This window comes from Scyliorhinus torazame, chromosome 13 (genome assembly GCF_047496885.1).
Source record: "Scyliorhinus torazame isolate Kashiwa2021f chromosome 13, sScyTor2.1, whole genome shotgun sequence".
In the NCBI taxonomy this organism is placed as follows: Eukaryota; Metazoa; Chordata; class Chondrichthyes; order Carcharhiniformes; family Scyliorhinidae; genus Scyliorhinus; species Scyliorhinus torazame.
Window position 1 is genome coordinate 169,920,561 of NC_092719.1, and position 18,742 is coordinate 169,939,302.

Sequence of the window (18,742 nt, forward strand, 5' to 3'; positions counted from 1 at the left end):
GCAAGTACGTCAAAATACCATTTTGTTTCATCAAGATTTCTGCAGCAATAGCCTATAATATTCGTCGGCATCACTTGGTTACTCAAGATAAACATATAGAGTTATACACTAACAAAATTGTATTCAGGATATTTTTAGGATATGCAGTTCTCTCTAATGCTTAATGTAATGTTTTGGGCAACACTTCTGCTGTGGCAATACACATCAGTTCAAAAAAAATATTCTATAACACTGCTTCCAGCCATCACTCCTACACCAAGAGTATGAAGCATATTAAATGCAAAGCAAAGCTCCCTCTAGGCCTTCACCCCCAACTTAGAGAAAACCACATTACAAAATAAATAATTTTCCAAAATTAGATTATCTGTAAAGATCTGCATTGCTGTACAAATGAAAGTCCTTTAATTATTCCAACAGGAGTATAACATCCACTGCCCTTTCAAACAAAGATTTAGGGCTCCTAAACCATAAATGCCAAGCATTAATGGTGGCAAGCAATGATGTTCATAATGCAATAAGCTACATCAGCAGGACATATTTATATAATTTGACCCATTTCAACCTAGATGGATCTAAGATTTTGGTATTAGATTTTATTTTTAGGCTATCTACTGTAGACTACTTTTCCAGCTGGGATACCAAGTACCCATTGTATGGAAATCCAGATTATATTACCTGTAACATTTGCCTTGAAAGGACTTCCCTGAATGTGATAGGGTCCTCCATATTTAATTCCAATTTGGTAGTCTCCTGGTGCCATAGGAGTGTACAAAACCTTGTATCCTTCAGGGTAGTCACGACAGTCCATTTTTACTTTAGATGGCCCATCAATTGCAACACTAAGTGAGCCTGGGCTGGCATTAACTGTTTTGACAATAAATTCAGATTGGACACCTGCAATCACAAAAAATGATCATTTATTTTATCTTGTGAATTGCATCACATGTCAGCTGTGGCTCAGTGGCAGCACGCTGGCTTCGGTGTCAGAAGATTCTGGGTTTAAATCCTTCTCCACGACTGGAACAGCGGAGATATCGTCTTGCACGGATGTTAAACTGAGACACTATCTGCCTGCCCTGGTGGATGTAAAGATAGCACCATTTCCAGGAGAAGAGAGTTATCCCCAGTGTCCTGACCAATATTTACCTCTCAAATCAACATCAAAACAGATTATCTGGTCATTAGCACATTACTGTAAGCAATATTGGTTTCCGGTTTCACAACAGAGACAATGCTTACTTCATTAACTGTACAGCACTAGACATATCCAGTGATCTGCAAAAAGCACTACACAATTTGTTTTTTAAAAAGTGGAAGCCAAGGATCATACTCTGCAACATTAGCCAAAATATCACTGTCCCCAAGTGAGATACCCAAATGCACCACAGGCTAGTAAAAATGTCCAATCACAAATATCTTCTTATAGCATTACAGCTGCATTTAGGGAATCACGTGTGTGTGCATGTGTGTATATGTGCGTGTGAGTGAGAGTGTGTGTGTGAGAGAGAGAGAGAGGTGGGGGGGGGGGGGGGGTGGGCAGAGAATTACTGGCAGGAATCTTTTGTTCAGGATGTGTTACACAAAACACGAGTCACCTTTAGCCTTTCAGTCCCTTGTCAGCCTTCAGTGCATGCTGGTTTGATAATCGGGTCAAACCAATTAATGATGTAGTAACAGGAGACTCTGATTGCAACAGGAAAAAACAGCCATCATCTGGAATTTTCCCCGAGGGAGGAATACAGGAGCACAAACTTCCTATCTGAAAATCCAAGCTAACCACCGATTCAAACCAGTCACCAGGCAAATAATTCACATTAAAAAAAAAATCTTTATTCTGAACTACAAAGGCCACTCTAAGAGAAAGTGTTGTCTCCAAGAGTTATTGTCATAAACTGCAGTGTTCCAACAATCTCAACCCACTTGCCCACTAAATAAATTCACAAGCAGTGCAGCCCTTTACAAAATAAACAACCATTTGAATGATAGCAGCGTTTTGCTTTTCCATGCTGGTGTGTCGCACTAGATTTATAACCAGTGCTTCAACAATGAAGATCAGTTTACAATAAGCTATTCAAATAATGCATGTCAATGCCATAAGAAACGCAGCCTTTAAAATTAACAAAGTGGCATTGTATTGCTGTAAAGCTCTATTGTTCACTGCCATATCCAACCTGTAACTTTTTGTAAACAGCTCTACCATGCCCACTGATTGAGCTGAACCACAAGTCATGAGATAGGAAGTTTAACTGTCAGCTTAGTCATAGGAGCTGCAGCCTGTTTAGAAGAGATAAGTCACAATGGGACAGAGGCAAAGATATGTCCAAAATGCATTAGTTTTCAAGGCAACTGTAATGTTTTATAAAATAAATCAAGTCCAACAAACACACTAACCAGTATTCAGATTTGCACAACCTCCAATTAACATGCACTTGCAGGATAGAAAGTCACATTCTAATAGATTGTACGGTGTTGCAATTTGCAGATACCTCCAATCAGGATTATAGCTAATACATATGGAAGACTATGCTGAAGCACAGGGAGAGAAACATGTAGGAGAGTGTGAGAAACATGTAGGACAGTGTGAGTGGACAAATGATTTCCCCAATCTTAGATGATATTTAACATGTGTAAAGGCCGTTCCTGTTGCTTTCCCCTTACTTTATTTTGCGGTCATCATTTTGATCCATGGATGCTTAAATCGACCTTTAAGCTGAGCAGGGGAAGGCGAGGAATTCAAAAGTTACAACAACAAAAAAAAAAAAACACTTTCGGCACCCATCAGTGGGACGGTGTTTGATTGGTTGGTGGCCAATAAATTGGCCCAAAGACTGTATTCTGCCAAGTAACAGGCAGTCATCCGCCTGTACCCCAGAGAACAAAGGATGGACAGTCAGGTCTCTGGGGGCTTTTTATCTCTTTCCCCCCGCCCCCCCCCCCCCCAAACACAACAAAGGAAGGGTCCTGGAGGAAAGTTGCGCACTCCCGTTCTGGTTTTCTCCAGAAATGCTGCTGTATTTCTGAAACTGCAGAGACCCGAATTAATCTACAATGAAAATCATTACAGATGGAAAGGAGAAACTGTGGTGGTATGTATTAGGGGTAATATGGTACCTGTGTAGCCGAGAGGCTATTGGCTGACAGGCCCCGGGTCCTGGTTGGATCTGCCGACTTCTGGCTCCGCCCTTAAGAGCTCGAGTTCACCCAGCAGCCGCATTCTGTAACTGAGCTGCTGGGGAACAAGTCTTGCGTAATAAAGCCTCGATAGACTTCATCACTTCTCGACTTGTGTAAGTCATTGCGCGCTACAGAAACCTTGAACTGAAAGCCTAAATTGGAGGGCGTGCGAGAAGACCAACCCTCTGTTTGTATAGGGTGGGGCGTGTTAGGAATTAGATAGACAATAGTTAACATAATAGAATTCTGTGCAGGAGGCCATTCAGCCCATCGAATCTGCACCAGCCCACATCTCCACCCTATCCCTACTACCCAGTTACCCCATCTAACATTTTTGGACACTTGAAGTGCAATTTAGCATGGCCAATCCACCTAGCCTGCACATCTTTAGACTAAGAGGAAACTCGAGCACCCGGAAGAAACCCCACGCAGACAAGGGGAGAACGTGCAGACTCCGCACAGACTGACCCAAGTCAGGAATCGAACCTGGGACCCTGGAGCTGTGAAGAAACAGTGATAACCACTGTACTACAGCGCCGCCTGTAACCTGCTGTATTTACTACATATTTAATTATAGATATTATTAATAAAATGGTGTTTAAATTTACAAACCTGGGTGACTATTTATTTGGTAGTGTTATTGAAAATATGGAAAGGTGTGTAATTTGAAACATGGAAGCCTGGCAATACCTGGTCTGAGAGAAACATGAGGATACTGGGAAAGATCCCACAAAGGGTTAACAGCAGCTGCCAGGGAAGGATTGTAAAATGCAGATAGCCTTGGTCAAGCAGGCTTAGCAAACAAGACAAACAGGATTTTGAATGAAGCCAAAAACAATGGCTCACACCTTCATTGAAAGTAATTATCTTAGTAAAGATCTGGAAAGAAAAGGATGAGGTTCAGTTGAATTTGGTGATAATTCGAAGTGTGAAAATTTGCCAAACTAGGTAAATTAAAGAAAACTGGAGACTATCAGTCTACGAGAAACAGTCCAAAGCCAAAATCAAAGTCAAAATTATGAGCTGAGGACACAATTGGAAAATAAAACAATAGAAATTACTGGAATTAAAAGTAACACCTCCAAGTCAAAGCATTTTGAACATTACAAAGGAAATAATGTAATCAGATCTAGGAGATGAAGTCATGTCAAAATGAATACTTAGTTGGATTAGAAGGTTTAGATCAAAGATACTATTTACAATCAAAGAAAATAAGAGCTACTTTACAATAACGTCATAAAAACTTAATTGTTAGAAAGAGAATATAAACCAAGAGACCAGGGCAGGAAGAACGAGAACCAGAACTCAGAGGGAGAGAGAGAGAGAGAGAGAGAGAGAGAGAGAGAGAGAGAGAGAGAAGCAGAGAAGGAACAAGCAGCTAGAGTCAGATTACAGTCAGCTCGGTCATGGGAGAGAGACAGGGCAGAGCAGCAGAGCTAAAATAGCTACTACATCTAAGGAAGACTAGAATTTAAAGAGGAGCCAGAGTCAGCTCAGAGTGACCTCTCATAGCTCTGTACATGGGAAAGATAGGACACAGCAACCAAGCTCATCAGCGAATACACCTAAAGAAGACCAGACTTTAAAGAAGATGTATTGTCAAGTTGGGCCTGAAGGTCCCTTCAACCAACCGGAAGGATCCAGAAGCAAGATCTTTTTACTTTTTCTGTAAAGACAGTGATTGCACCTTTTAAAAAGAGGGAAAAATCTATAATAATAAAATAACTTCAAAGTTTTAACCTGAAACAGTGGTTATTAGTCTACTTTACTTACTTAGTAATGCGGGACCCAGGATCGATGCTACTAAGTGGTAAGTAGATGAAATCTTCGGTGAAGGTATGGGTTATACTGGGGGATAACTTGAAAATATAGTTTGACCTGAATAGCACCCACTGAAGCCTGTATCGGAGTCGGGGAGTGAGAATCCCTGATCACCATTTAGAATGTCGGCCCTTTTTGGTATAGGGGGACTTCTAAGAGTAGTGATGAGTTTTCAAAAACAGTAGCCAAGGGCCAAGACTTTGGGTGTGCGTCTAAGAATTTATTCATTTGAATTGTGTTGTAACTCCGGGTCAAGTGGGACTGGAACTGACCATGGTGATCGTAATCCTCCATACCAAGATAATATTTAACTCAATACCAACATTACAAGCAGATCATAACCATGGGTTCTTGTGCTACTTTTTTAGATTCCCCTGCATGATAATATAGACCACACCTCAAAAGTAAAAGTGATTTGGAAGTCCTGAAAAGTACACGTCGTTATTCTGAACCCTATTTGCTGAAGTGTGACATGGCTCTTTTGATTGGAAAAATAAGGAACTTTCAGTCCTTGGAAGGCAAGAAATCAAATGGGGTAGAAGAGCAAATAGATCTGAGAGTACAAATGCATGGATCACTAAAGTAGTTGGGCCATGATGCAAACCAAATAGAGGTTGAGAGAAATTGAACATCCGTACTGTCCTGGAATACATACTCAAAATATAGAAAAGACAAAGTGCTTAAGAGATTGACAAACATGTTACATCAATGATATATTATGGGCCAGGGTTTAGAGAACACCAAAGTATATCATGGGAGTTCACCAGACCCACAACTTTGAATAGATTTTGGTTATGGGGAGCACAAGGGCCCACTTTACTGGTGTGATGCAACAGAGATCTAAAGTATTTTTTTTCAAAACAAAAACTATGTTTATTCTATGAATCCAGTTAACATTTTATAAACACAGTAAACATCTTAACAACAAACACTGATAATCCCCACAGATACAATACTCCATAGATAACCCTTAATAAGTTTCTTAACAACATTCATAAGTCAATGACCCTTTTAAACAAAGACAGTACGTTTGTAGAGAAAGCAGGTATCACTTCTAAATTATCAAGTGATCTGGAGACATTCTTTAGCCTGCAGAGAGAGAAATCAAAATACACCTTCTTGCTTGAATGCAGCTCCCCAACTGAAAACGAAACTAAAACTCAAGAGCCAAAAACAGCTTCCAGCTCAAAATGAAAGTAAAAAGCAGAGCCCCAGCTCCACCCACACACTGACATCATTAGAGCCACTTGAGAAGACAAACATTTCTTAAAGTAACATTCCTATGACAATGTAGCCATCAGGAAAGATGGGGCAAGTTGGGACTCTGACCCCAATAGAAATCTTTAAAATTATGAAGAGAATTGATCATTTCCCATATCTACCCTGTTTCTACTAGTGAACAAGTCCAGAACAAAAAAGATACATAAATACAAGACAGCCACCAAAATATCAAATAAATAATTCTAGAGTTTGTTAATATGGAGAGAGCTGCAAGAACCAACGTTCAGGAACTCATTGCCACAGTGATTAAACAAGACACCATTGATTCAAGGTTTGAGGCAATTGAGAGAGAGTAGGAAAGGGTGACACAGGAGTAGGGTTGGAAGCGAGGATTGAATTTGGGCAGAGGGGACTTGGATGGAGCATAAACATTGGCATAAACCATTTGGGCCTGCTTTGTAATGTACATTTTATATTTTAAGGCTTCAAGAGAAATGCAACCAAATGATATTTTTCTTAACCCGAGAAAGAGAGTGCCTTTAATGTTTCAGTATCTGTCATTCCACAAGGAATAAAAAAAATGATACACATCCGAATCCAAAACCAAAAGGGAGATGGAAGGGTACATCTGGAAGACGAACACCACAAAAAAGTGGCAGGTAATCAATGTTCTGCTTTCACCCATACACACAGGGGAACTCCTTAGGTGGAGCTCAGAGCCATGTTCCGTGAATAGACTAATTAGAGAAATAATGCAATTTACTGTTGCGAACGTAACAGGTTAGACCAGATTTACTTGGAAAGAGCCAACAGTGATCTGGCTGAATTCTAACTTGCACCGAACCAGCAGGAACAGTTAAGTAGGTACTGTGGAAGGGAGAATGTTCAACTTTAGAACTCACTGGAGACAGGCAGTACACAAACAGTTACTGATCAGACTAAAACTAGTGTGGAAAATATTTCCTTCAACAGCTGAAGCGGTCACGAAATACTGTAAAGAAAAATGTGCAGAATGCTACAGCATGTATAAAGACTTTACACAAGTGTTTTTGTTTCTAAAACAATGAAAGGGCACCCTGTGATGTGATTAATCATCGGGAAAGGACCAACGTCCAGAAGCTTTTCAGCTTTGGAAGAATGGAGCTACTTCTGTGATACTTGAGGCATGAATTGAACACATTATCATGAATGTTGTGGGTGCCTGTCAGAGGCAAGGATAATTAATGTTTACACTACTACTTAGGTCAATATCTTGGTTATTTTCCCCCAGTGAGTCACAGCCTTTTGTAGGAGGACTTCATACTCTTCATATTCTTTGAGAGTCGGTGCAGATTCAATGTGCCGAAAAGCGCCCTTCAGCACTGTAGGAATTCTGAAAACTCAGTTGGTTAAAGTATTCCCTCCAGATTAGAATACTGGTAAAGCCTGGTTAAAAAGAATTAATGAAAGGCCTTCACCCTTTATGGTCCGAAATAAAATTAATAGACCAAACAAAATAAAATGGTCCATAAACTAGAACTGAATTTGCAGTGTCTGAAGCGACATGCATTGGGTTTGGGTGTGAGAGAAGAGAGTCATATGGATTCAGTAGGAAATCAAGTTGATTGATTTACAATTACTCTGATTTATTTTAAAGGCATCACTGGACCAAAATGAAGGAAACTCAACTGCTCAATGCATTAATTAACTTGCACACAAACAGATGTAGACACAAGGAGCATTGGCAATACAACATCTTGAGCACCCATTTTCTTTGCATCAAAATTCTACCATGGAGCAAATTGGCAGAATATTCTGGAACTGGTTATTTCTGAAGGTCACATTGCAGGGAACATATTGGCGAGTTATCAGGTAGGTACAAACTGCCACAAATATGAAGATAAGCACCTTAATTGTCAGATTAATTTCTGAACTGAAGAGTTTGAGGGATATATTGAGAAATTAGATTATGGTTTGGGTGGACACGTTCATTGAGCACACTAGTATATTTCCCCCCATAAAGCACTAAATGTTTGCTCTGAATTTAATTGTGGAAGGAACTGTTGTTTTCTAGATTTTGCTAAAAGCAACCTTGTAGAGAAACAGCAAGTACATTCAATATTTATTTGCAACATGTACTGGGACATTATATTTCTGATGCAAGAAATTTTAACAATTGATTTCTTGAAATAGGGCTAGTAAATAGTGCTGCCAGAATTCTCCTGTCTGTCTGAAGGGAAAGAGAAATTTAAATGACTTTCATTAAATGGACAGTTCGGTGGCTGGAATCAAAATTTGATGGAATACCTAGGAGCATCTTTTAATACAAGAAACACACATTAAACTTGACAACACTATAGGGAAACCTGCAAGGGAAAAAGTAGAATGTACCAGCACCATACCTGTAGTTCCTTTTTCAAGGCCTAATCCATAAGCAGAAACAAGACTTGTGTCGCCTGTCTGTCCAGGTTCCCCAACTCGAACCTTGAATGGACTGCCAGTGATGTGATTGCCATTGAATTTGACATCAATAGAGTGGACACCATTCTCATGAGGAATGAAACGAATGGCATACTTGCCTGCAACAAACATCATTAAAAGCTCCACTATTAGTGTATATTTAGCAATGTGCAAGCAACACTTCTACTCATTGTGTTATTCCTATAAAGGGTATACAAAATGGGCACATGCACACATACCCATAAAACCTGAAGCTCTGCCATACCAAACATCTAGGCAAGTACAACCCAGGAAGCCCTGCTCATACAGTAACACGGTTAGAAGTACACAAAAGGAGCCATTCAAGCCTTGGCAATAATTTAGAAGAGATGTGTATGAACCTCATTCAGTCTTACTTTTTCCTTCCTTTCTTCCCCACCCACACCTGCAGGACAACAGTCACCAGGGGTGATCAGGATTGGGGTGAGGAGAAGAAGGGAAGAAGAGGAAAGAGAATTTGCACAGGAGTGCAGAAAAAAAAAAAAGGAGTAGACTCAAGCAGAAAGTTTATAAATATCACCCAGATGTGTTCCCGAATCCTTACCTGGCTCAATTTCAGATACATGGGTATCCTCCACTGCCCCTGATGGGCTGTGAACTTTGGAGTCAATCAAACCTTTAGCACCATTCAGTCTCACAGCGAAAGATACAGGCTGATTTACTTTTAATCCTGACTCCTGGAGATTGAATAGCAAACACTTTATTGCACACTTAGAACAACCTATCTGTTCCACTCAAGCTCGAGAACAGGAAAATGCAAGTTAGGCCAGAAGGCACCATACCTGCTTCACTTCCCCCAGCTGCTGATAGTTTTATCAAATACTTCATAGTAGTGGATAACAAAAGAACTAATATGGAGTGAATTCACCCAATGCCACAGGGGTGAGTTAAAGTCAATGAGCCTTGAAAAATGAATGGAGCAGAATTCAACCAGCTTAGTTGAGGTACTCAGTTTTCTACTACGACGAGTAAATAGTTTAGTGGAATATCAAGTGTCAAGATTTTAAAAAATACAACACATAGTTCTCTTATTAAGAAAGCCCTGGGAACAAAGTAGTCAAGCACACATAACAGATTAACTTCAGGAATAAAAGCATACAATGGAGCTATGCAATGGACCCATTTTGAAATTTGTGGCAGAATGTAGGTTTTCCATTGATGGTTAATATAAATTGGAATGAAGTTGAACCACAATAACTGAATGTCTTGACAGTCAGATGTAATGTAATGGAATTTCGTGCTCGTTGGTATATTACTACAGAAAAGAGAAGCATGTTAAACCAGGGAAACTGAAAAAATGACCAACTTATATAAAATAACTTGAACCAAAAAATGTTTTAAAACCCTTTTCTATAACCGAACAGAAAACCCTCAAGTGCCTGGCCCGATAAGGCCATTTCCTCTAGGACCAAAGTTCAGCAATTCAATGTGGCCGATAAATGAAATCCAGATCCAAAATAAAACTTCAGCTTCAGTTTCCAAGCTTGCTTAGACTTTGCATGTTTAGTGAGGATGTCAATTTGGTTGACAAGGCACACATGGATGGGATTTAATCGGTTTGAGGGGTCCCATGCATTGATCAGAGAACCAGTCAATTCCATGGGGGTGGGAGGAAAGAGGCTCAACTGTTCGGAATGCACTTCAAGCATTTAAGTAGCCACCTTTGGGCTAATCCCAGGGGAAAAAAAGGACCCTGGTGGCAGAGATTGTTCCTGCTGAGATGGCCAGCAACTCACCACTGCAAACGGCACCAACAGGGGCAGCAGCTGATAATGCACCCACCAGAGGCCTAGAATTGCCAAGGGATCCCCGAGCCAAAAAGGAGTGCGAGATAAGAGTTGGAGATTGTGGAGTACAAGTCGTGGGAAGGGGGGGGCAAAATATTTGCGAAATCTCATTACAGACTAAAAATTCACTTAAATCCAGTAACCTGTGTTCATCAGAATTCATATCAAACCTGGTTGGAGGTTAAATCACAATTAATACAAAATGAAAAGATTGAATGGAATTTCCACATTACCTGTTACCATTAATTACTGCTAAAGACCTGAAGAGGGAGTGCCACCTTGTTTTCATTAAGTACCAAACCATACAACTGACTAAAGCAGTTTTGACATAATTCACCCCAAAACCACTATCAACAGGAATAGCATGTTCACTTTCAGCCACCAACAACAACTAAAAGAACATCAGCATAAAAAAAAGGTTGGACTCTTGAACCTCTTCAACCTTTAACTTGTGGGTAACATGCATCTTGCAGGTATGCTGTCACAAACCTTTAAATGAGACACAAGAAAAACATCCTAAATTTAAAGTGGCAGATGGTGAACCCCAGCTTACACATGCAAAGGCCACACTGATATATTTGTCCCCTTTTTTCATACACATGGTACAGAGTTGCAACCAGTGTTCTCAGTAGGTTGGATCCAAAAATTAGAATGGATCATGTTGCCCATTGAGAGAAAGAATTAACTCCGGTCTTCTGGGAGACAAATTGGAAATAGGAGGTTCCACGCGATTTGAAGTCCCCCCTGGGAAAAATTAAGTAATCTAGAAGAAGGCCATTCTACAATTATGGTTGCAAGTACAGCCCAAGATACGGATCAAACAAATTAAGCTGATTAAATGTGGAATTCCAACATACTGAGGCAATGACGCAATTTTTTTTCATGCAAACTGAACTATTTTCTTCACTCAAAAATCCAATTGTGTTCACTAATTCGGTTATAGAATGATTTCATTCACGTATTTAATTCTCAAAGCACCACTTCCAGAACATGTATTGTCCATTGTAATAATTACAAATTAAACTATTTTATATCTTGCAAATAATTCTCAACCTGTGGCATGCAAAATTTCTTAAAGTGCTGAATTAAGATAGCCTGGGAAGACTATCACATTAGCCTAACGGTCTTTTTGCTGGTTCAAATGGGAGACATTTATCCTTGAACTCTATTGCAGAGAAGTTTTAAAGCCATCTTTATTTATTTTCATCAACTTAGTTCCTTTTCTGTTATGACCCAGGGAGCAGCTGAATTTCACAAAGAATCAGCATTAAAAAGGGTATTTTTAATACAGCAGTGGTTAGCACTGCTGCCTACAGCACGGAGGACTCGCGTTCGATCCCAGCCCACTGTCTGTGTGGAGTTTGCACATTCTCCTCATGTCCATGTGGGTTTCACCCCCACAACAATTGCCCCTTATTTGGAAAAAAGGTTTTGTTTTTTTTAAAAGAGGGCGTGTACTTTAAATGTAAGAGACCTCTGCCAGCTTCACTTCATCCCAATAGTTATGGTGCAACTACACCATAACCATGAACTGTGATTCTGTGTATTAGAGGGGGGTGGTTTTATTCTGCTATGGAATTAAAGGCCAAAATACATAACAATTGTATTAAGTCAAGCAGTTGCTGCGAATGCAAGTGGTAATCAATTTCTTACATTCCCTTGCTTCTGCATTCTTCTCCCTCCAACATTTTCACATTCATATACCACAAAACGGATGACTGCTTTCTAGGCAAAATACACAACCATTTTAATGGAGACACTGTGTGTGACCTCTGAGTGCGCAGCAGGAGACCCAGCCAGTAAGCCGATATTTTCTTATGTCTCACCTGAAGACTAGCAACAGTAGGTCTGCTTGCATCCTCTGATGAAGCCATGATGGGAACAACAAAGGGACTGCTGGGGATGTACTCATCGTTGAACTTGATTGCCACCTCGTAATCCCCTGCAATATAAAACATATATAGATCAGTGCTCAATTATATGACATGTAGAATCTACTAAAAAATTCAAAATGAGATTTATTTACTGCTCCAGACCATTTAAAATGTTGCCACTTGCCAGGTGAGGAATGTATCCTGATTAAGTTTAAATAATCAACAAATTATTTTCACATCAAATATTTTATAAATAAAGTGAGATAGGGTGGTGCAATTCCTTTATTAGACACTCTGAACAGTGGATCACTAGAGAAGCACATTGGATGCTATTCATAGTGTGATCCTCATCAAATCCAACTGCAGGATACATGAAGTTAAAAATGTTCCGCACATGTAAACCTATTTGCAATGGGTCACACACACCGTGTAGTCGCTCAGGGCTGTAGAATATGGTCATAGACCAAGGCAGAAATGCCCATAACCATCTACTATGCAATCAGAAAACATCTACACAGAAAGCTAGCAGGATCACAATCAAGTGGGCCCCCACGTTAAATGCAAGCAAAATGAGTGCTTTTAAAAACAGGGCGATTTGGAAAATAGGAGGTTCAGTGGGACTTCGCAACAGAACTTCAAAACAGGACAAAAAGAGTACAACAAAACAAGTGTCAGAGAAAGAGGTGGGGCAGGACATGTGGTTCCCTTGCAGGCTTCAGATATTGAAGGTCCACAACTACCACAAATAACACTGAATGTTTAAATGCAGCACCTTCACCAGCTGCAAGGAGATGGCTGGGTTGAGTAGAGAATTATTTTTATTCACAAGTGCTCAAATATTTCAGTCACTAGCGTTGCATTAATGGCAGCATACCGAAAAAACACAAGTTTAATAAGTGTTTTAAAAAAAAAAAACTGCTGTGACTTTGACATGGCATATAACAGTTTACAAGAATGAAAAGGTCGGCACGGTGGCACAGTGGCTAGCACTGCTGCCTCAGTGCCAGGGACACAGGTTCGATTACAACCTCATGTGACGGTCGGTGTGGAGTTTGCACTCTCCCAGCGTCTGCGTGGGTTTCCTCCGGATACTCCGGTTTCCTCAGTCCAAAGATGTGCAGGTTAGGTGGATTGGCTATGCTAAATTGGCCCATGGAGGAGTTATGGGGATAGGGAGGGGTTTGGGCCTAGGTAGGGTGCATTTTCAGCGGTCGGTGTAGACCCAATGGGCCGAATACCCTCTTTCTGCATGGTAGGGATTCTATGAAAATACATCTGGGTTTACTGGAGGATGCTTTCTAATGTTACAGACAGGCAAAGTGGATGTTTTATTCGGCCTTTGTTCGAATAGGCATTTTGTGATGTATGTGGACTTCAAAACATGCCTGACCAGATGAAGATGGCACAAAAATCCAAATGGGGAGATGGGGCTCCAAATATCAATTAGATTACACGCCGAGGGGCTGCGTGCGAGAGGTCCCAGGTTCAGTCCCCGGCATCTCCAGAAAGCTGCATTTTGGGGTGGCGGACAGGGCCAGGGTCCGAGGTTCGACTATGACCTCGGGTGACTGTCTGTCACCCATCTCCCAGTGTCTGCGTGGGTTTCCTCCCACGGTACAAAGATGTGCAGGTTAGATGAATTGGCCATGTTAAATCGCCCAAAACATTATGTGGGGTTAGGAGTGGGGATTGGGCCTTGGTACGGTGCTCTATCGGAGCAAGGGCCAGTGCAGGCTCAATGGACTGAATGGCCTCTTTCTGTCCTGAAAGGATTCAATGTTCACCACAAGGATGAACTGTGTAGGAATTTGTATTTTCACTTTCAAAGGTGAAGAAGATAGTTAACCGTTGACCATGGGAAGATTAATGGCGAGACTTGTAATGAAATGAGACAAGTTGGAGATCTCCATACTGCTGAAGAGGAAATGCTGGAAGCACAGCTCGCCCAGTTATGGATAGAGAAGATTTGCTCAGAGAATGAAATCTGCCTTTTTGAAAGCCATTTAGCAATGCAGGAGTCCGAGCAGCATCTTGAACCCAGGTTCAATTCCAACCTTGGGTGACTGTGTGGAGTTTGTATGTTCTTTCATGACTGCGTAGGATTCCTCCAGGTGCACTGGTCTCCTCCCCCCAGTCCAAAGATGTGCAGGTTAGGTAGATCGGCCATGCTAAATTGCCGCTTAGTATCCAAAAGGTTATGTAGGGTTACAACAGAACAGTGGGTCTAGGCATGGTGCCCTTTCAGAGGGTCTGTGCAGATTTGATGGGCTGAATGGCCTCCATGATAAAGGATGGACCAAGACTGGATCATAGATCGCATCCAGACATTTGTGAAAACCTTGGGCTAAACTTCACACTCCCCTGTTGATTTTATTATGGGTTTTAAGGGTGAAGCATGAAATTGAAGGACAGGACTTCCTCCCGATTCCCACCCGCAGCAATTTATCCTGGGGTGGACAGGATGCCCACCCTTGCCCCAGTTGAGCCAAGTGGCCAATTCCATTTCCCCACCCAACCACAATTTCTAGGTTGGTGAGGATTTCAAACAGATTTTGATAGAGGCATACCCTTCCCCGATCAAGGCCCCTTCTAACTGCAGGCACTCCCGCCCCCTTAAGGGTTAGTGGCCACTGGACCTCCCCTCCCCGCCTGGCCTTGCCACTGACACCCCGATCGTCCTAACTTTACCTTCTCAAATTGACTCATTGAAGCACAAAATGCAGGGCTCGGAGTCAGTAGGGATGATGGTTGGTTAGGGAGATCCCACCATCTGAAAAATTCAGGCCTTAGTTTTAATGTCCTTCAGTGACATGGAGAGGAACAAGATAGTGATTTAAACCAGTGGAAATGGAGTTGGTACAAGAGCCTCTAATTTGATGTTGAATGTGCAGAATGTTAGTGTTGACACAGTAACAGCAACATTATTTTTTAAAAATTCATGGGATGTGAGCAGCACTTATTGGCTATCCCTCTTGAACTACTGCATAATGCTGTTCTCACCACCTCGGGGGGGAGGGGGGGGGGGAAGAGAGAGAGAGGGAGGAAGAGGAGGAAGAGGAGGAAGAGGAAGAAGAGAAGACTCCCCACAACCAGCAAGCAACATGTCGTCAGGATTTCTGCACTCACCAGGTTCTTGTGCAATGTACGACACACCACAGGATCCATCCTTCCGATCTTCAAATGAAATTTCTGCCCTGCTGGGTCCTTCCACAGCAATGGATAGGCCACCGGCACCAGCTTCCCGTGTCCAGATACTGAATTCAGCTACAAGTGCGAGCAAAAATCCTCAATAAAAGGTACCATTAACAGTTACTTGCTATTTTGGAAAACTTTATATTTGGAAAGTTTAGTCATAACTGAAGGAGGCCTGTATTCAACTTGTGAAATAGTTTGCATCAAGTTTAGATAATTCCATTTCCTAATGCATCCTGAAGGTTTAGTTCAAAGCAAATAATTCATTTCTATACAACTCCCATGAACCTTGTATTTGGTACAAAAAAAGGTTTCAACAAGGAAGTTTAAATTTTTTTTTTTTTTTTTAAGAGTAACCATTCTCCCTCTTTCTCTCCCCCCCCCCCCCCCCCCCCCCCCCCCCCCCCCCCCCCCACCCAATCATTCTCCCTCTCCCAATCCCATCACTTGGTAGGATAATCACTGTCCTCTCTACTCCAGCCACCAGTAAAAACGATAGCCAGGTCACAATAAGGTCATTGGGACTTAATGGGTGAGGGAAGAAGGGCACCATACAAAGACTTTGAACAGGTGTCCTAGCAGTGCGCTCAGGTTAACAATTTGGAACCATGGGTACATGGCAGTTATCCACCTTGGTTTCGGAGAAGGGACAGGGTAGGTTAAAAACACCCTCCCTAAATTTAGTTCACCAGCTATACTAATGTAATAATAAATCCAGAACTGTTGTTGGTCAAGGATCAAAAGTCTTAACTGGAGAAGCAAATTGGTAGGATGACCGTAAAAGTCACTGTTCCTCATTCAAAACATATTCCACATGTAGCATTGACACCATCCACACACATATTGCAAAGTTATATTTACCATAATTTTTCCCACAGAAATCAGGGAAACCCATAGTAGAAGAGAAATACATTTTCAATAAATTACCTGGGACTCCGACTTCTCCTTGCTCAAGACCAGGGCCACCAGCTCGCACTTTCAGAGCTCCTCCTTCACCAAGTGGCCCCACGGTAAATTGGAATGGACTGCCTGGGACATGCCGGTTCCGATACATTACGCTAACTGTATGTACACCCATCTCATGCGGCACAAATCTGACACAGTACGTGTGGTTGTCACTTTCTGTGATCTCAGCATCTTCCAACTTTCCAGAGGGACTGGTCACTTGAGCAGACATGTCGTGGACATCAATTTCTATGGAGGGACAGCCAGTGTTAGAGGTACTAAAATAACAGAAACCCAATAAAAATCAAGTTTAGCCAAGTAGCCACATTTGCCTTAAACCCAAAAACGAGTTGATTGCGCAGGAGTTCAGGTTTACTGGCATTTAATTGTACATTATACAGCTTAGTGCTTTTGATACCAAGGCCATTATGCAGCTTAGTGCTTTTGATACCAAGGCCATTATGCAGCTTAGTGCTTTTGATACCATCAGTTACAAGTGTTTTTCTGCTATTCCTTTTAGCAGATCAGAAAGCAGAGCTTGAATTTCCAATTGCAGTGCTTAACCAGGGCTCCAGATGACAACTGACAAGAACAGCTACATTTATAAATAAACCACGAGCCATTGGCGAAGGTGAAACAAACTTTGATCAAAACTTAAGTTGGTTGTTTGCTACCACAACGATGATTTTATAGAACAGGCCAGATCATGGAACATATTAACTAACAAAAAAAATACTTATCAAGTTAAAACTTGACATCAAATTGTTGGTAAATTAGGTAATCTATAATAAGAGTAAAGTCAGATTAGTAGAAGGAAATTGTACACTTTGACCACATATACATATACACACATTTATTGGGACTCACGAAATTGATGGAGTACCCTCATTTCCAATTTTATTACTCAGCTACATGCCTTCTCCTTTTGGCTGCCATCTAAGTTACTGCATATTTACCTGCGAATGGTGGGATTTTGAGCAGAGAAGATTGCTTTTCCTCCTCTCCCAAGATGTCAAGTCTCTATATAGCATTATTTCCCCACTAGTTAGTCATAATTTCTATCACTTGCCCCTCCAACATGGTAATTCCACCCAAATGTGGTCAGTACATCTGTGGGGAAAAAGGGTCAGTAGGACCCAGTGCCATTTCATCACTGATTGGTAGTTGCCTTGAAGGTGACATGTACTATCTGCAGTATTTATCTTAAAACTTACTTTGTAAATTATTTATGACATCTCAATTTTTCTCCCAAGTCTAAAAATGAAGTTTCTCTTGGGAATACTAAACTCCTACCACAGCTACCGAAATAACATATGGTATAATGCAAAGCCAGGAGATGGCAGAATACTTTTGTACAGTACAAAGTAGACACCCTGTTCTATATCCAGTTTGCATTTCATGCTTAAGCTATAGTAAGCAAATATGCAACATCATACAACAATACAGTTGACCATTTTGGTTGCAAGTTGGACAGTTCTCAGCAATTTTAAAAACAGACAAATGAAGGCAATTCTTACTCATGCAACTACCATCGACAAAAGCATGCTGGCTAATTTAAAATAAGCACATTTCTGCCGACCTCAGAGTCCACATGCCCAGTGCTGAAACGCACCATCCGGCCTTAATGGCCATGCACTGAACAATTTGTATTCCTCCTGGCCGAAGAGGCCAAACAGGGGCGGGTTAGGTCGATTTTGAACACTAGCAGGGTCCTTGGATTTTTCAAACCGATTCTGTCGAATCTCCATTTGTTCTGCACACAAGAAAGTGCAACTTGTCTGAAAATCTGAATGTGTACAACAGAGGTGCTCCCGAGCCACCGTTAGTTGGAACCAAGTCACTGAGTGGAATAGGAAAAGAAAAAAAGGAAAGAGACAGGAAACAGTTGTATTCCAGAAGAAAAATTTAGATACAAATATCTGCATTTCAGTTTTCTACATTTTTATGCATTAAATAAATGTACTAGCTACACAAAACATGACACTCCCTTTATCTCCCACCAAGAACTCATTTGATATTAATTTAAATCATTTGACTTTAGCCTAGAACAGTCCAAATTGCATAATGCTGAAGAAACTGAATTTACACTGCCCACATGCAATGCTATGAATGAGGGGGTGAAGTTGGGCATCATTTTGCACATGAGTCCCATAAAACATAAAGGCAGTGCCACACGAGTGCCAATAATGATCAACAATTACATTGTTCATTATGAATAAATTGCCAAACAGCTGACAAAACTAGTGGTCA

The 18,742-nt window shown here is 41.1% G+C and overlaps 1 protein-coding gene across 5 annotated transcripts in view; it reads right to left on the reverse strand.

Annotated features, from left to right (window-relative positions):
• flnba (filamin B a) overlaps positions 1-18,742 on the reverse strand; it is a 218,688-nt gene that overhangs the window by 9,946 nt on the left and 190,000 nt on the right. For all 5 annotated transcript variants that reach the window (XM_072472407.1, XM_072472408.1, XM_072472406.1 and 2 more), the window contains 6 exons: positions 16,475-16,741; positions 15,482-15,619; positions 12,308-12,423; positions 9,239-9,371; positions 8,598-8,774; positions 676-894 (listed from right to left, as the gene is read on the reverse strand). In XM_072472407.1, the coding sequence (XP_072328508.1) occupies positions 676-894; positions 8,598-8,774; positions 9,239-9,371; positions 12,308-12,423; positions 15,482-15,619; positions 16,475-16,741 (1,050 nt within the window). The remainder of the gene's footprint in view (positions 1-675; positions 895-8,597; positions 8,775-9,238; positions 9,372-12,307; positions 12,424-15,481; positions 15,620-16,474; positions 16,742-18,742) is intronic.